This window comes from Gavia stellata, chromosome 4, assembly GCF_030936135.1.
Source record: "Gavia stellata isolate bGavSte3 chromosome 4, bGavSte3.hap2, whole genome shotgun sequence".
Taxonomy (NCBI): domain Eukaryota; kingdom Metazoa; phylum Chordata; class Aves; order Gaviiformes; family Gaviidae; genus Gavia; species Gavia stellata.
This window is the reverse complement of record NC_082597.1, coordinates 8907111-8925785: the sequence shown is the minus strand read 5'-3', so window position 1 is coordinate 8925785 and position 18675 is coordinate 8907111. Positions and strand designations below refer to the sequence as shown.

The window sequence follows — 18675 nt, the reverse complement described above, 5'->3', positions numbered from 1 at the left end:
TTGAATCACTGAGATCTCCCCATCCCAAAAACTCCCAAACCATGTGAGTATGGCAGAAGTGCCCAAACTGAGTTACACTGGGTCACACTGTCCCCAAGGTGAGAGCCATGCTTTTGAACCTACTGAATTCCAAGAGGACAAGAAAAATTACAGTGGAGCCTATCTCTTCAGTATTGTTCATATTTATTGCCAACAATGCAATCTGGCAGCATTGTAGGCTCACAGCATGCTGGGCAGTATCTACAGAAACATAGCCAGTAGATAAATGGACACTATTATTCCTATTTATTCTATTTATTTCTATTTATTCTATTCTTACTGGACCACACCTGGAATATGTATTCCAGTTTTGGGTCCCCCCCCAGCTTTAGTTCCCCCAATAAAAGAAAGATTTAATAAATACAGAGATGGTTGCAGGGAGGAGAGTCTGGAGGACATACCCTACAACAAGAGATGGAGGGAACTGGGTGTGAAGAAGGAGAAGAGAAGGTTTGGAGGGAACCTAATATCAGCTTTTCAATATGTACGGGACAGTTCTCAAGAAGACAAAGCAAGTATCTTTATTGAGATGCATGACAAAAGGATGGAAGAAAATGGTTATAAACTGAAAGAAGGGAGGTTCTTTCAAATGTACAAGCCAGGAGCTGGGAGCATGGGGAGTGTGTAGAGGCCAGTGTAGGCAGTTGACAAGAGACAGGTACCTCATTTACTCTTTACATTAGGTTTATGTCCACCACTTATCACACGCCCACACTCCAGGCCATTCAGAAGCAATGTTTCTTTCCTGCCTTTCTAAAATGACACTCTCTGCCAAAATTTGGTTAAAATATTTTTAGATTTAAGAAAAAAGAAAAAGTCAAATACACAATTAAAAGAACAATTAATTGGAGCAAATGCTTTAGCTGCATTTTGACCTGCAGCTGCCAAAATAATAACAAAAAGCCCACACTGTAGATTACCATCATTTAGGAACTAGATGCAGCATACACTGGCAGCAGCACACATGTCTTCAAAGTAAAAGCTCAGCTCCTTGTGCTATAGCAATGATCTAAACATTAGAAAATCCTTGGGATATGGCTTTGCCATGGTCTCTCTGGGGGAATCTGGACAAGAAACTTATCCTCATGAATAGAAAGACTTTTTCAGATGACCAAAGGCAGCAACTGAATTTTGCGTTAGGACAGATTGCAGTTCAGAGAGACAGGGACTTCTCCAGTTTCTCAATAGAAACAAACCTCCTTTACCTCAATCCCATTCTTCTCAGCAGCCTAATTTACTGTCTGTTCAAAACAGCCACAGGAGCTCTTGCCTGTCTGAAAGGAGCTCTGTGAAGTTAGATTCATTAAGCCATGTTAGGTGCCATGAGATTCTTACATGGTAAAATTTAGAAGAGCACTGTCGTCTAACAAGGTGCCTCCTCTGTCCAACAAATGTGATACATGTTTGTGTATTGTGTTGAAGAAACCCTATCTGTTCTAACACTTTTGAGATTTTTCTTTTTTCCAGCATGTTTCCTGTGCTCCCCAGCCCTATACACATTCAAACAACCCATGTAACAGCCTCCAGGCTGTTAAGAAGGGAAATTTTAATCAAAACCTTTGGAATAAACCCTACTGCCAGCAAAATAAGTCCTACAGAGGATAAGCAAAATGCTTGACAGGATTCAATAACTCTATATATGTGTTTCTGAGACATGTAGATGTTACCTACCTGAGCCCATCTATCAATAGGACTCTTGAATGGCCAGAAATATAGAAACACAGAATCATAGAATCATAGAATGGTTTACTTTGGAAGTGACCTTTAAAGGTCACCTAGTCCAACCCCCCTGCAATGAGCAGGGACATCTTCAACTCGATCAGGGTACTCAGAGCCCCATCCAAGCTGACCTTGAATGTTTCCAGGGATGGGGCATCTACCACCTCTCTGGGCAACCTGTTCCAGTGTTTCACCACCTTCATTGTAAAAAATGTCTTCCTTATATGTATATACCCAGATACCAGATTCCTGTGTTTGATGGCTGTACCTAATTCACAGCTCCTTGCAGGTGGTTATTATGAAACCATTGTCAGTGTTATAAACTAGATTGGCAATTTCCTACAAGTATTTGTATTGTCCCTGATGCATGGAGAAGTGGAAGTGACAGATGTGGCTCCAAAGTTGTGAGAGGGACATCAGTCTCCTCTAGCACTGCCCTGGCCACTCCATTCACTGGTGCAGTCTGTCCCTACGGAGGGACATGGCTCACACTGGACTTTCTGCCTTGCTCACGTTGGGCAGCTCTTTATGAATCACTCATTATTCTAGCAGCTGGGTGAGAGCCAGGTTTGCCTGGGAAAGTGGACACTTTAGCACAGGACAGTGGCTATGCTAATAAACCCAGCAGCGTGAGGGCAAATAAAGGTTTCCCATCATGCTGGAAGCTGACTATATTGACACGCTTTGTTCACAGCAAGCTGTGCAAAGCGGTTGTTTTAGGGTTGCAGCAACAAGCCAGCCTTATTTTCAAAGGTGCTAGGCATCTGCAAAACCCACTGGTTTTGATAGCAAAAAACCCATGCTACTACTGCTACTTAAGTGCCAACATATGGATTTCAGCCTCTAATTGCATGTACCACGGCTTGATTAAATTGCTTCCTGGAGCTTTGCCAAAATAGATTATTTCACTTAGCAAAAGCTGGATCTACACTGCAATTTGGAATCTGTAGCACACATCCCAAGGCAGCATGGAGCTACGGTGTAGGTATGCCGCAGGTGGTTCAATCTCAGTGCACATAACTCTGGTTCACATTGCACTGTCCTCTACTACACTGAGCCACTGCAGAATAGACATAGCCTTAGATATCAGCTCCTCTCTAGAACCTGTTACCTCTGCCTTTATCTTGTTTCTTGTTTCATCGGGATCTGATTTTCTGAATGAGATGTTCAGATCAGCATGGAAATGGCTGGGAAACGGGGCTGTTCTGAAACTGGCTGCATCAGCTAAGGGCCTGAGACCTGAGCTCTTTTGAAAAATTAGTCCCTAAATCAAGATGTTAAAATATTCCAGAAAATCCCCAACTTCAGAATTTCCAGAAAAGTGTCCTGATCTGAATTAACAACAAGTACAACTTCACTGAGCTCCATGATAAGTCGCAGCTCTCAGGGACGATTGGGTCACTATCCTCTATGATTAATCAGACTTTCTTATATTTTTTAACTTTTGGTCTATGAAAAACCCACCATCTGGACAGCTTTGCAGTGAAGAGCATTACAGCAAATGGCATTGCCACAGGAAAGCTTTCTTCTCCTCACAGCATAGGAAGCAGAATTGCAGGTAGTTTGCAGGCACCCTAGAAGTATAGTGACCTCCAAATCTCAGGGCCCCCTTGTAAAATGGGGATGTAGTTCTGTTTCCCTGCATATAGATACTTTTGCTGCTTAGACTAAAAGAAGAAAGAAAAAAAAAAACAGTAGAAAAGCTACTATATCTGTTAGGAGTATCAAGCTGAAGGCTTGACTACACACTGAATAGCACTGATTTAGCTAGAAAATGGACTTCTTTTTCAGCCAATTTGGGGGGAAACGCAGAATGGTATGCATGCATATCCTTATTATGGTTTAGCTCAAATAAAATAATTCCTGCTAGAATAAACTGAGACAAGAATAGCAATTCCAGCCCACACGGTTCTGCAAGAAATGTTCTGGAATAGCTACACCGAGGACATTCATATTACCAAATCAAAGTGCTCTTTTTGAGTGAGGACATGTGAACCAAACCATGTGGATATGTGGGCATGTAATCAAAAGTTACAAAGCCATAGAAGCTCAACAATCCTTACAGCATCCATTGCACCTCAGTGACAAAACAAGCCTCTCGGCCCACCCCGTTGCTTTAAAGCTGTTCATTTAAAGCACCACAATGGAAATTATATCCCACATTTCCAGTTTAATGCATGTTACCACCTAGCAGGGTGGTTAAGGGCACATCAGCTCTTTCCTGAGGGACAGTAACTTGCTCAGCCATAGCACTTCCCAGACATGTGCCTACACTCACAGGCAAAACCACAGGGCATTAGCCAAAGCTCCCTATCAAGATACTCCTTCCAAGCAGTGTAGAAGAGGCTTTATTTTGGTTTAAATGAAAATAAACCACTGTGGGTGGTCTCTTTTACGAAGACATGCTTCATCTCCCCAGGTACAGGCACCTAGAGACCTGAGATGCCAGGGCATCCTGCCTCCTCTTCCCTGGTGCTGCAGAAGGACAGGAGGACAAGGGTCTCCTTAAGTTCCCTGTTTCAGATAGCTAAGAGGGCTGTGAAAGGCACTGTGCATGTATGGTTAGGCAGCAGAATCTGGCCCAGCCAAGAGGTTACACCAGTTTACAGTGGGAGACGAACCACAGCAAGACACTGGTCCAGGGTCTGCATTAAAGAAAAGGCAGAATCTAAATCTATAACATCGCAAGAGATACGGGTTGCCAAAAAACAATAAAATTATTTTTGTTTGTTTTACCAGACTGTCTATTTTGCTACTGACATCTGAGCCTTTAAAATTTGCCTTGTTCCACAACATTTTTTTCAAACCAGTCTTTTGCCTTTGAATTCTCACAGACATGTTCTGTGGTCAGAGAAACATTTGGAGAAAATGTGAAAAATTAATTGATTGGGCAATTTTTAATAAGTTTCCCTTAGGAATCTGAAGAGCAGTATTGCTTTTCAGATGGTTTTGTCAGACTGTACTCCAAGATCATCTTCCATGCACCAAGAGCAGAACTCCAAAGTCTTTTCTTTGTCATTTAAGGAGCAATCACAGGAAAAAAATGCCATAACCTTTCTTCATTTCTTTCCACGTATTATCAGGAGCTACAGTTCTATGAGAGTAAGAAAGTAAATTTGGGAATATTTAAGTAAAGGACATGGCAACATATTAAAAAACCCGCAAAAACTGGGACTTTGGACAGTATAAACCATAAGCCGGGCAATTAGATATTATTAAAAGTTTTCATTATTTATGAAAAGCTGTAGGTCAGCACGACATTGTGCACCACTTGAGGAGTACTAACATGCAATAAATATGCCATCTCAGGAGGACTGCAGTCAGAACAGCTGAGAAAAAAGAGTTTAAAGGAGTAAAAAGTAGGAAAGATGGTGGACTCAGAGCTTGAATAAGTGGGGTCAGAAAGTTCTGTGAAAGGTCTGTACATGTACATCTGTGATATTTGCATAAAAGAGAAATTTGTGTCTTGTTAGTGCATTTGGTTATCAAACACAATGAGTCTTGGAGAAGATGAATCACACTATGAACAGCAAAGGCATGCAAATTCCCAGACCTTAGTAAGGAGCGCAGGCTGAGAGTGAAGTATATTGTCCATTTGTGTCAAATTCTCTGTTGGTTTAAACAGACTCAGTTTGACAGAAATAAAAGGTCCGTTACAGTCCCAGTAGGACCCTGGGAATTAACTGGGCAGCAGAACAGGTATTCTGCATATACACAGTGCACTGCTTTCACCAGGGTATGTTATCAACGGCCTCTATCAACACCCTTATTAAAAAACACTGTTTATGCCTTTCCCTAGATTTTTCTGTTCAGTTTTATAAATACCACCCTTTAAAAATCTGTGTTCTCCCCCTTCTCTCTAGGTGGCAAATCTGCTCAGACTCTTCCAGATCCCCCAGATCAGCTATGCCTCCACCAGTGCCAAGCTGAGCGACAAATCCCGCTATGACTATTTCGCGCGGACAGTGCCCCCTGACTTCTACCAAGCAAAAGCTATGGCTGAAATCTTACGGTACTTCAACTGGACTTATGTGTCAACGGTTGCTTCAGAAGGAGACTACGGGGAGACAGGGATCGAAGCCTTTGAGCAGGAAGCTCGCCTCCGCAACATCTGCATCGCCACCTCCGAGAAAGTGGGCCGGTCCAACATCAGAAAGTCCTACGACGGCGTGATCAGAGAGCTGCTCCAGAAACCCAACGCCAGAGTGGTGGTGCTCTTCATGCGAGGCGATGACTCTCGGGAGCTCATTGCAGCTGCCAACCGCTTCAACGTTTCCTTCACCTGGATTGCCAGCGATGGGTGGGGAGCACAAGAGAGTATTGTCAAGGGCAATGAGCACATAGCCTCTGGGGCAATAACCTTGGAACTTGCTTCCCATCCAGTTAAAGAGTTTGACAGGTATTTCCAAAGCCTCAGCCCTTACAATAACAGACGCAACCCCTGGTTCAAGGACTTCTGGGAACAAAAATTCCAGTGTAATCTCCAGAACCGAAAACCACATAAAAAGGCTTGTGACAAGCACTTCGCCATCAACAGTTCCAACTATGAGCAAGAATCCAAGATCATGTTTGTTGTGAATGCTGTATATGCAATGGCCCATGCCTTGCATAAAATGCAGCGGACTCTGTGTCCAAACACCACCAAACTCTGTGATGCCATGAAACATCTGGATGGCAGGAAGCTGTACAAAGATTATCTCCTGAAAGTAAACTTTACAGGTAATAACTTCTGTTTTGGTACTTACAGAACGTCAGTGTAATTAATGAAATGTTGATTGGTCACAGTCAGAGCCAGATGAATTTCCAGTAGCACCTACTGTCAAAGTTCAGCCCAGGGTGGTACCCAGGCACAGCCACTCCTGTCACAGGAAGGGAGAAAGAAGAAGAGGGACAGGGAGCATAGTAAGAACCCTAAAAAAATCCAAGCTTGATTCTCCTCCTGTTTCCAGCGGAAGGAAGATGTGGAGGTGGCAACAGCTTGTCTTGGAAATGTTACCTACTTCCACACACCAACCTCCATTTTGTTCACAGCCAGTTTGGCTTCATCTGGGCATGTCTGGAAGCCAATGGTCATTTCACCACCTGCTACATTAGGCAATTGCCTACTATGCCTATGCCAAGACTTGGCCTTCTCTTCCTCGTTTTTTTAAGAATTTACATAATAGCTGGACCCTGGTCAATGGCTAATGTCCTTGTAATACTAAAGCAATAATTCCTGCCATGGAACCAGATCAGTATAAAATATTTAAATATGTGGGATGGTGCCATTATCTATGTTACAGATTTTTAGGCTTGATGACAAAGTATAAAAAACTAGATTAAATATGTGCAGGAGGCTTGTGGAGAGATAGTGGATGATCTGGCAATGATATAAGCAAACTTCATGGGGACTGGCTGCGCAGCACATGACACCTCTGTTTTTGCCATCACATATGGCTGAGCTTAGGTTTGTTATTAATATTGCACCATAGCAAGGCTAAATAGATCTACAGGGGAAACAAGTAAAGTGTAGAGCAACATGTCTTTTTGTTGTTACACGTCTAAATTTCTTCTGAAGCATCTGGGCTGAGCTTGCATTTCTATATATTATTAAACTGATATTCTCAGTTGACTGAGTTGATAGTAACGAAACATCATGCTGTGCTTTGTATGAGAACTAGCTCCAAGAGGAATTGAAGGATAAATACATGTATGATACAACATGCTCAGTCCCAAGAGTACTCAATAATGGTACAACATTAATAACACTGGAAACTATGTGAAACTGTCAGATTGGAGCTTGAACTTTTCCCTCCTTCCAAGGTCTTCTCAGCATATGATTCAGACCATCTCTAGATACTGCCAACTACATCCCTAGAGCTTCTCTCACTCCCAGTGGGGTATGTCAGGTGTAACCAAGTACCCCACTTTCTTGGGTACATGTAGACATACTTCACAGCACATGCTGCAAAGCTCCTTAGGACGCCTGGTCTCCCAGCATCCTGCTAGCTGACTTGTTTAGAGCACATCAGGGCTTCCTGCAGCCCACATGACTGGATTTCTTTACCATGGAAATCAAGAGGGACAGATGGGACTGGTCATGTCCTACATCTTAACTCATCCCCCGGGAGGTGATTCAGGAGGACCCAGGAGGCTGGGCATGCTCTGGGAATATATATTTGGTCATAAAGAAAAAATAATGCTCTCGGCAAGAGCAGCTGGAAGTTGAGATGCTTCAAAACCTTCATCTGAGTGTTGCATGCAATGTAGCTGAAGAAACATGCCTTGCCTGAGCCACGCGATGCTTGTGCGCACCATGCCATTTGCTCTCCTCCTAAAGACTGCTGCATCATTAAGGGTAGTCACATACCATGACATATACAGATGCATAGGCAATATATATATATAATATGTCATGCTGTAATTGCATTTGGTTTATTTATTATTTTCATGTGTTACAGACAACAGCACAAGACAGATTGAATCAACCTTTTAGGCTTTAAACCTATGGAAAATAAGAACCATTATTTCTCCTCCCCCTCCACACTACTTAATAGACAGAAACTATTTTCTCATTTGCCTACACTTATCCTTAGAGATACCTGAATGTCTTGAAGTTGTTGAAATCAAAAGGTTTTAGGAGCACAGCACTTCTCAGAAGCTGGGTCCTGGTAGACTGATCACAAGGGATGGCAGTGGTGTGCAGCACTGTGCTTCTGCCCCTATGGGGAGGCACTTCAGGTGTTACTACCCAAACGAGTAGGCAGTTCAGTAATTTAAACTTCAATTATTTTGAAGCTTTTTCTCACACTCCAGGTATTTTTATGGGCTTAAATGCATACCCTCTTAGTAGAGTCCAGCTTTAGTCTGTCACTAGACAATCTTGGTTCTAGTACATGATTCCTAATCATTTTTCTATCATGCAGGAATTTTTTAAGCACCAAGCATTTTTCCACTCAGTATTTAGACATAAAGTCAAAATAACCACAACTTTCTTTAACCAAAACTCCAGGAAAATTTTCATTTAGATAGAGCTAGAAAAATTCATTTTCATTTTATAACTTTTATGAAAAAATGGAATTTGAAGCTGTTCAAGCTGAAAAAAAATAATTAAAAAATGTTCATTTTGCAATTTTGAAAACAGAAGGCTCTTTTTGGAATCAAATTAATTTGTTTTAAAATCAACATGGAAAACTTTGAAGCACTGAAGAGCTTTAGTTTCAGTTAATTTTCTTTTCCAATTTAAAACATTAAAAAGCCTGTCAAATTCTTATCCAATAGCTTTGTTCCATATATATTGTTCCTAGCTTACAGCATGATTTGCTCATCTCCTGTTTCTTTGTTATCAGTTCTTCCATTATAATGTGAATCCATGTTTTAATATCAGTGGTTTTTGAAAGCAGATGAGTGATTTTTATGTAGTGAGAGAATCAGCAAATCTCCCATGCCTTCTTTTCACAAAGGTGTGAAATTTTAATACATACAAGTCTTGTCATTCATTTCCATGGAACCAAGAATTCGCCTTTGCTATTTTCTGCTTGAAGAAAGTCTCTGGGTGTGTTGTTAATACAATTTCAGGACCCTGCAGCATGGTACATTTGATCAGTGATGCTCGCATATTTCCAGCTCCAAATCTAAGAACATATCCCCAGAGCAGAGAGAGGATGGCATGGAAGCTACCAGCCCATCAGGTATGCTGCAACCAAGTCAGAATGGGAATTTTCTTACTTCTTTAGCTTAGGTAGTGATCCACACCCACCAAAAGGAATGAGGCAAGAAACAGAACAACAGCGATAACCATGTTCGCACACACACAAACAGCTATTTAAGCAACGCCCCCTCTGCTGAAAAGCAGAGGTACAGATAGATGAGCCCTGAATACATAAACCTGCAGCTTGCCATGAAAAGAACCCAACAAATGGTTCTGAATGTATTCTCCCAGCTTCCAGGAACAGGTGATGGTGCATTTCCAACACACCAGCCTGAGTAAATAATAGGGTGCATTTACATGACTGGTGTGGGACTGTGCAATTTTAGACATTTATCCTACACTCAAATTAGTTTTGTTTGGTCTCTGATTACAGTTAATGGAGGGGATCAGCACTTACAGACTGCGGTTCAGCCCATGTGAGGTATCCCACATGAGATATGATTTGCCCCTACATCTCTTGCCATTGACTACAGATGGAGCATAGGGTAACTGAGATTTTCACTTGCCATTTAGCTGAAAGGCTGAAGTGAGACTCTCAGTCACAGCAATAACAGGATCTGCAGGGAAATACTCAGGGACCAGCTAACAGCAGGGTTGGAGTAGAGGACTGGTCAGGATTTGTGCATTCTCATGCTGCCACTGCTACTGACATGCTGTGTGACAGTTATTTCATTAATATCTCTGGGGTCCGACTTATTTCTCCATTTTCATTAAACTGAAATAACTCCATAGAACTGCAGTGTGGCACGAAGGCAGGGTGAGATCTCATTCCTTATTGTCTGTGAGATACACCGAGCACATAATTTTCTTGCAAGTCAGTTAGACGTGTATGACAAATGTCATGATATCCTGAATCTTTTCAGTAAGGGAGAAAAGAGTCGCCTGTGCCTGATTCCCACTTCCAGCAGCAGGATCTGAGAATGCAAAGCCCAGCCCCTAGATAAACAACCTCACTCCATCTCAGTGCTTGTTTTGTCTTTCAAAGAGATATAGGATGGTTCATCTTCTTGATCTTCCCATGCTCTGCGTTCCCTCCTGAGGGCACAAGTGCAGCGCTTGATGTTCTGAATTGTGATGCTTTTCTGCTGATAAAGAGATGCTGGTTCAAGAGGCTGTTAGCTTGTATTACTGGAGCAACAAAGAAGTGCTGAACAAAAGCAAAGGGCTCCATGGGAGAGAGCACAGAGTCAACTCAACTTCTCACTGGCACCCAGCCACTCCTTGGTGGAGGGCAGCGTGTGGAGGAGACTCTCAGGAGGATGAGCCCCAACACGAGGCAGAGCTCCACATATCCAGAAGTCTCCCTCTCTCTGATGGATAGAGGGGCCAGTGCAGCAACCAGCTCACAACTGTTAGTGCTCCTTTAAGCCACCAGGATGACACAGAAAAGCAGTGTTGTCATCGCCCACAGCTGCTATTGCAAGCCTCACAATATTTGACATGTGCCAGGACAATGTGAAAGGGCTGTCCATCATTTGGGATAAAGTGGCAGGGTCCTGCACAGCTGTGCCCCACATGTTGCACCTGGTGTAGCTGCTCCTCCGGGGCGATGGGGTCCAGGTTGGCTGGGGGCGAGGAAGGGCAGCAATGACAGTCAAGGGCCAGCATTAGCTCCATCTGGCCCAGGGTTGCTGAGCTGGCTGTGCAGGATGACAGCCTTCTCACTCAAGGGTGTGGGACTGGGCTCCAGCTTTTCCCTCGGCACAGTTAGCAGGGCTGGTGGTATTGCAGGACTAACCCTGTCGTGAGTCTGGCATGGGAGCATATGGGCAGAGGGAGGTTGGATTCAGGGGTGTATGCATGTCCACCCATCTTCTGCAGCTTCCTAAACCTCCACAGCAAATGGTAGGAGGAATTTAGCTAAAGTAGTAACCCTGGAAAATAGATCATTAAAAGTTTTAGGCAACCCATGTTTATAGTACTCAGTGTCTTTTCCTACCCCTTTCTTCCTCCTCAGCTACAAGAGTCACTGTCGTGTCCCTCTCTGTATTATGTTCAGAAATCCATCTCTTCTACAGCAAAGCCTGTGCCATCAAACCTAGCTTATACTGGGCCAAATCCTCTCCTGTGGCTAACCAGAAGGACTGAGGAAAGGGCTGTAAGTCAGGTCTGTTTGTCCCCTTTCATCCACTGGACTTTATGACAAAGCTTTTATTCCTGCCTGGTCCTAAGTTTCTGTGTGGTTTATTTTCTTTCTTTTCTCCCTCCCAACTCTGCCCCAGTCCACACTCAAATAATATGAAGCAGAAACACAAACGCATCTTCTAATTTACGCTTGAACACTGGTGACTTCCATGGTGGGAATATACTTTCACAGACCATTTCCATTCTAACTGTTCCACCCAAGTAGGAAAGAGCTTAAAAGTCATGGATGGCAACAGGCAGATGTCACCTCACTTCTGAGCACAGCAGCATTGCATGGTCCCTGCTCTGGCTTTTAGCCATAAATATTTCCTCTCGAAAGTCCACTTCGAAGCTCAGTGTCCTGTCAGGCTTGCATCGAGCACAGACCAACAAATGGAGCGTCTGCTGTCGCAAGCAGATTATGGATACAGAAACTTCAAAGGCCAGGTATAAATTTACAGCAGGGAGTACCTGTCAGGAGATGTGCAGGCTAAAGCTAGAGCTCATATCCCAGGCTCTGCAGCAGATGGCCCTGATACTCCGGCATCTCACCCAGAGCTCCTGCTCGTCAGGTCAGATCCCCTTTTCCTCCAGCACTCAGTCAGCTGTAAGGTCCTCCTGGCCTTCCTTGTGATGCTTATTTGTTAAATAAACCAGAACACCGCTCTCAGCTGAAGGTCAAACTTCCATGGGCAGAAGGCATCTAATACCTAGTTAATCATAAAAGTTTTAAAAGTATAATTCATGATGGATTTGTGGCCAGTAAAACCAAGGAAAATACAGAGTGATTTCCCGAAGATATTATCTAAAAATATACATGAAAAAGATACCTAGGATTTATAGGAAAAATTACTGCCTTCTTCCTGGGATGACAAATGTGTCATAGCATTTAAAACCTTGAAAGCAGCTAAGGGACGGTCTCTGCAAGCACACATGAGATTTTCTGTTTCACAGCAGAGGAACAGTTGAACCTGCACAGTATTTTCCCATGTTTCTCTCTATATTAGAGTTACACTGGTATATATACACACAGAGCTGTAGTGAGATTTTTGACAGCCTCGTTTTCCTGATGACCCCCTCTACTTTCTCCTTTCTCCAGCTGCCTCTTTGCAGACCTGGCTGCTGATGGGGATCTGCAGTTCTTTTCCTTTGGGCAAATTTCCCCCTCCGAGAGGCTTCTGGGCAGAAATCTCTGCTTAACACTTCCTAAAGCTTTTAATATGTGTGTATATTCATATATTTATGTACTTTGTTTATATACATTCATATTTTCATACATATTATTTAATTGTGCATAATATAGATTCATAAGATATAGAAGCATGAAGTTAAATAGTAAATCAGGTTGGAAGGGCCCTCAGGATGTCTCTAATCCAACCTCCTGATAAAAGTAGAGTCAGCTGCGAGATCAGACCAAGTTGCGCAGGGCTTTATAGATGTAAACTGGATGAAATTAAAATACTATGGAACCTTTTAATCACTAGTTTAGGGTTGAGGTATCATGATGGCAAACAATCCGATCTGCACGCAGACGCGTTGTGTGTCACATGCCGCACCATGTAAGGTGGATACTTGGGCTGGCAGCAGGACACAAACATTGTCATCTCTATGGCACAACTTCCAAATAAAATTTTCATTAAAACTTCTCTTGCCATGATGGCAGGTTAGTGACCCACCTGTTAATGGTGTCTGTTATCTAGCCAGAGACTAGAATGTAAATGCTGCCTCTTCATGCTTTCATTTGGTAGTAATTAACAGTAATTAGCCTGAGTGAGCAGGAGCAGAAGTTGAATTGTGTTCTTACCTCTTGAGATAAGCTCCAGGAGCAGAGGTCAAGGTGTGCTGGACCATTGCTTCCCATCTAACTCAGGAACGAGGTACTTCTGCCTGCTGCCACCGCTTTTCTGCCCGACCAGGGCACTGAGTTCCCATATACAAAAAGACAAGAAATGCAGCATTAGCAAGACACAGAGCAGCAACAACTTTTCTTCATAGTCCTCAGGAAGACTTTGGAAGTATGTTGACTTTGGCCTTTACCCAGCTGGGTGCCATTCTGGAAAGTCTGCAGAAACCACAGGCCAGCAATGGCCCCGAACTTGTTATGGCAGCATATTTAGGTGAAGGTGCTTTGACACTCCTAAAATAGCAAATAGGTCTCCATCTCAGTTTCCTCTACTTGAATATTTATACAACCCACCACTTCAGCTGAGCTATGAAAAACTGGACGTAAAATTATATAGTCTGTGCCTTGTATGTAACTTACAGTCAGCTGCTTTTGTCATATTAATAATGTGACTTTTAGGCATCTTATAAATCTCTAGATTGCACAGTGCCCATGCAGGTGTGTAAATGAGGATGAGATTAGACACCCTGTGTTTATGGAGAAACGCATGACTGAAAAAATGAGCAACGATTTTCTTTCAGGTCACATCTTTGTGAGACAGAAGGCTCAGTAACCTGATTTCTCTAAATCACAGACTTCTGTGTTTGCCTGCTGATTGTTTTGTAATAGTTATTATCTCATCTTTTGTTTCACTGGCAAATGTCATGTGAATCCCAAACACTGAGGATCTGCACAGTCAAAGTGCTCGGAGGGGCAGGAAGACTCATACAGCTTTTTCATCCCCCAGCCATGCACACTCACTTTTCCAATCCCACTGGTCTCTACAACAGGGGGACAATTCAGGACATAGCATGGGATTATATTATTATTCTTCATGTAGATTTACCTGTGCAAGACATCCACACATAGCTGAAAAGATGTCAGGTCTGCTTCTTTCTCCTTGTGACCTGGAAGAACAAGATATATGAGAAAAGAGTTTGGTTCAGGATCCCTACCCCTTACATTTTAACATCTAATCTAGCTCTGAAAAGCCAATGGGAAGACCAGGTTCTGCTCTATTACCTGCTATAGAAGAGCACTTTAACACTTCCAGAACTAATCTCAGTTAGTCTCACTTGCATGCTAAGGTGCTGTTTTAGAGGCTGAAAAAGGCAGAGGCTGTGCTCAGAACATGACCACAGCAGTGTTAATGAGGATAAGGACAAGCAGATTCCATAGGGACACACTGGGACAGTGTGACACATTGGGAAAATAAATTACTCTTTTGAGTAATCCAGGTGTGTCCTGGACTTCCAGTGAGTCCCCGAGAAAACTGGTCTTTTCAAAAAGTGATGAAGAAAACTATGGAAAGTCACAAACCCAGGTGTCCAATCCCAAAGATAACAAAATGATATGTTATTTTTCACAAAAGCTCTTTTTTTGTTGGCAGCTAATAATTATATTAGAAAGGCAGAACTGAAAGAACAATCTATAGAAAAGTATCTTTTCTCCTGAAATACCTTTAATATGAAATTTTATATGAATTTAAAATGAAATTTAGTGATGAAAGGAGGAAAGCCAAGGCCTCCTTGGAATTAAACCTGGCAAGGGATGTCAAGGTCAACAGGAAGGGTTTCTTCAAGTACCTCAGACGCAAAAGGAAAACTAGAGAAAATGTGGGCCCGCTGTTGAATGAGACAGGTGCCATGGTGACAGATGATGCAGAGAAGGCGGAGTTACTGAATGCCTTCTTTGCTTCAGTCTTTACTGCTCCAGCCAGCCCTCTGGAGTCCCAGACTTTGGAGGTAACAGAGAAAGTCTGGAGGAAGGAAGACTTTCCCTTGGTTGGGGAGGATCTAGTTAGAGACCAATTAAGCAAACTGGACATGCACAAGTCTATGGGTCCTGATGGGATGCACCCACGAGTGCTGAGGGAGAAGTCATTGCTGGGCCACTCTCCATCATCTTTGAAAGGTCCTGGAGAACAGGCAAGGTGCCTGAGGACTGGAGGAAAGCCAGTGTCACTCCATTCTTCAAAAAGGGCAAGAAGGAAGACCCAGGAAACTACAGGCCAGTCAGCCTCACCTCCATCCCTGGAAAGATGATGGAACAGCTCATTCTGGGTGTCATCTCAAAGCACCTGGAGGAAAAGGAGGTTATCAGAAGTAGTCAACATGGATTCACCAAAGGGAAAGTCCTGTCTGACCAATCTGATAGCCTTCTACCATGGCATGACTGGGTGGATAGATGAGGGGAGGGCAGTGCATGTTGTCTACCTTGACTTCAGCAAGGCTTTCAACACGGTCTCCCACATCATCCTCATAGGCAAGCTTAGGAAGTGTGGATTAGATGAATGGACAGTGGGATGGATTGAAAAGTGGCTGACAGCTAGAACTCAGAGGGCTGTGATTAGTGGCACAGAGTCTAGTTGGAGGTCTGTAACAAGTGGTGTTCCCCAGGGGTCAGGACTGGGTCCAGTCCTGTTCAATATATTCATCAATGACCTGGATGAAGGGATAGAGTGTGCCCTCAGCAAGTTTGCTGATGACACAAAACTGGGAGGAGTGGCGGACACACCGGAAGGCTGCGCTGCCATTCAGCGTGACCTGGACAGGCTGGAGAGTTGGGCAGCAAGGAACCTGATGAAATTCAACAAAGGCAAGTGTAGGGTACTGCACCTGGGGCGGAATAACCCCATGCATCAGCCCAGGTTAGGGGCTGACCTGCTGGAGAGCAGCTCTGTGGAAAGGGAGCTGGAAGTCCTGGGGGACAACAGGATGACCATGAGCCTGCAATGTGCCCTTGGGGCCAAGACGGACAGTAGTATCCTGGGGTGCATCAAGAAGAGTGTGGCTAGCAGGTTGAGGGAGGTTATCCTCCCCCTCTACTCTGCCCTGGTGAGGCCACATCTGGAGTAGTGTGTCCAGTTCTGGGCTCCCCGGTTCAAGAAGGACAGGGAGCTGCTGGAGAGGGTACAGAAAAGGGCTACAAAGATGATTAGGAGACTGGAACATCTTTCTTATGAGGAGAGGCTGAGGGACTTGGGTCTTCTTAGTCTGGAGAAGAGAAGACTGAGCGGGGATCTTATCAATGCTTATAAATACTTAAGGGGTGGGTGCCAGGAGAATGGGGCCAGTCTTTTTTCAGTGGTGCCTAGTGACAGGGCAAGAGGTAATGGGCACAAACTTGGTCATAGGAGTTCCATCTAAACATGAGGAGGAATTTCTTTACTTTGAGGGTGGCAGAGCACTGGAACAAGCTGCCCAGAGAGGTTGTGGAGTCTCCTTCTCTGGAGATATTCAAAACTCTCCTGGACACATTCCTGTGCAACCTGCTCTAGGTGAACCTGCTCTGGCTGTGGGGTTGGACTAGATGATCTCCAGAGGTCCCTTCCAACCCCTATCTTTCTGTGGTTCTCTGATTCTGTAATATCACTACATTCCTGGAAGACACATTTGCTTCACCCCGTAGAGCACAGTGATATTCCCAGGCTAACACTGACTAAATGGGATCTGGTACCAAACCAATATAGCTGCACTAATGTGACACTCACCTTCAGACCAGCCTGGTGCTGCAATCTAGACATGGATCTTGGTCTGCTACATCGCTTCCATGTAGCATATTTCCAGGCAAACCTGCCACAAGCTGACTGCTGTACTTGTACTTGTTAAAGTGCAGCACAGATGAGCCTGTGAATTTATTTCAGCTTTCTGCAAAGCCTGAACTATTCCCTTCCAGCCTGTTTCTGCCCATTTCTGACACTCAGTGCAGAAAGAACTAGCTCAGTGACAGTCATGTTTCTCTGTCTCAAAGGGAGAAAGAAACTCAACCCAACCTCAAAACATGTACATTTTTGCTCTAACACACATTTTTCCCAAGTATTCACAACCTTTGTGTAAATGGTCTCATGAATTAAAAGATGTACTTAGGGAGAAGTTTCAGAGCAATGACTGAAAGGATTTGCAGATCCTATCACAAATTTACTTTTCTTATTCATGCAAGTCTTTGTGAATGTTTTTATCAAAAAAATTACCCAGGCCAGTAGATGACACCTCCCTTCTAAAAGCGAAACAGATCTGAACTGTCATGGAACAGAAACTCCTTTTACATATGAGTACTCTTCACAAACTGACCTTCTACACAATTCCCATGAACTGGAAACTGGATGGACCTGGCAGACAAATGTGTTAAAGGGTGACTTTCTTTCCTCATCTGTTAGAGCCGTGTTTCTAAACACCCCTAAAAGCATCTCAGAGAACATCTGCCTTGACATCGCGGCAATATTTATGGCTATTTTGTTAACAGACACAGAATGTAATGTAAAAAGATATGTCATTGCTGTTATCTGGGTGTTATATTGCTGTTATAATTGCCAAGATCATTAAGTTGGCTTCTAGGGTTTCCACACCAAAACTCACTACCTCTTTAGTGCATAGGAAGAAGAGCACAGAGCCAAAAGCAGTGGTGATGTGAATGGTGGTTGCAAACACCCAGTAAATGGAAATCAGAGGTTAATGTACCTCACACTCTGAAGGCCCCTGCCCCCTCAGTCTTGCATCCACTTTTCATCTCCTACAGTTTTGCTTTTCTTGTTACAAACCCATCTTTCTACTTGCCAATATATGAATCATCTCATCTCTCCTAGACTAATGCCACATATATATCTAGCACTTTTCCTGCAGAAGAAATTCAAGAGTACTTCTGAAGGCTGAGAGATATTAACTTTCTAAATGTGTATGTGCAATTGCTCCTCAATTCAATACAGGTTTCATCCAGTACATTTTTCTATTTGCTGCTATACACAGATTCCAGACAATCTGATGGACAACAGAATAAGCTAATGCAGCAATTCCTTTGTAAGTATGAAATATTTACTATGCTGTGGCTGATATATGAGGCTCAGCTAAGAAAACACCATCGTTTTAGCCAGGGAAGGAATTGCACCATGCAATAGGGAAACTATTAGTGTGCAAAAGCTGAGCGAAGCACAGCCTCGAACAAAATCCTCACACAGAATGTATGTGGCACAGAAATCCCATGTAACTCTGTAGCTGAAAGAGTATGGACTTTCAGGGTGGACTGTGATTTGTAATGGCTGCTTCTGACATCCCTTTGACTCTGTGACTCAGTATCAACCACAGTGTTGTAGGGGAAGTTTGGATCAGGAAACACACACACACAAACACGCACGCACACACATGCACGCGCACACACTCGCAAAAGCATGCACTTGCTGTTCTTTAAAATTCAAATTTACTTAACCCAATTCCAAATTTACTTA

General features: G+C 43.3%; 1 protein-coding gene across 2 annotated transcripts in view; it reads left to right on the top strand.

The window, feature by feature from the left end:
* The window catches only part of GRM3 (glutamate metabotropic receptor 3), a 53671-nt gene that overhangs the window by 9953 nt on the left and 25043 nt on the right, over positions 1 to 18675 (top strand). For both annotated transcript variants that reach the window (XM_059816252.1, XM_059816253.1), the window contains exon 2: positions 5622 to 6477. In XM_059816252.1, the coding sequence (XP_059672235.1) occupies positions 5622 to 6477 (856 nt within the window). The remainder of the gene's footprint in view (positions 1 to 5621; positions 6478 to 18675) is intronic.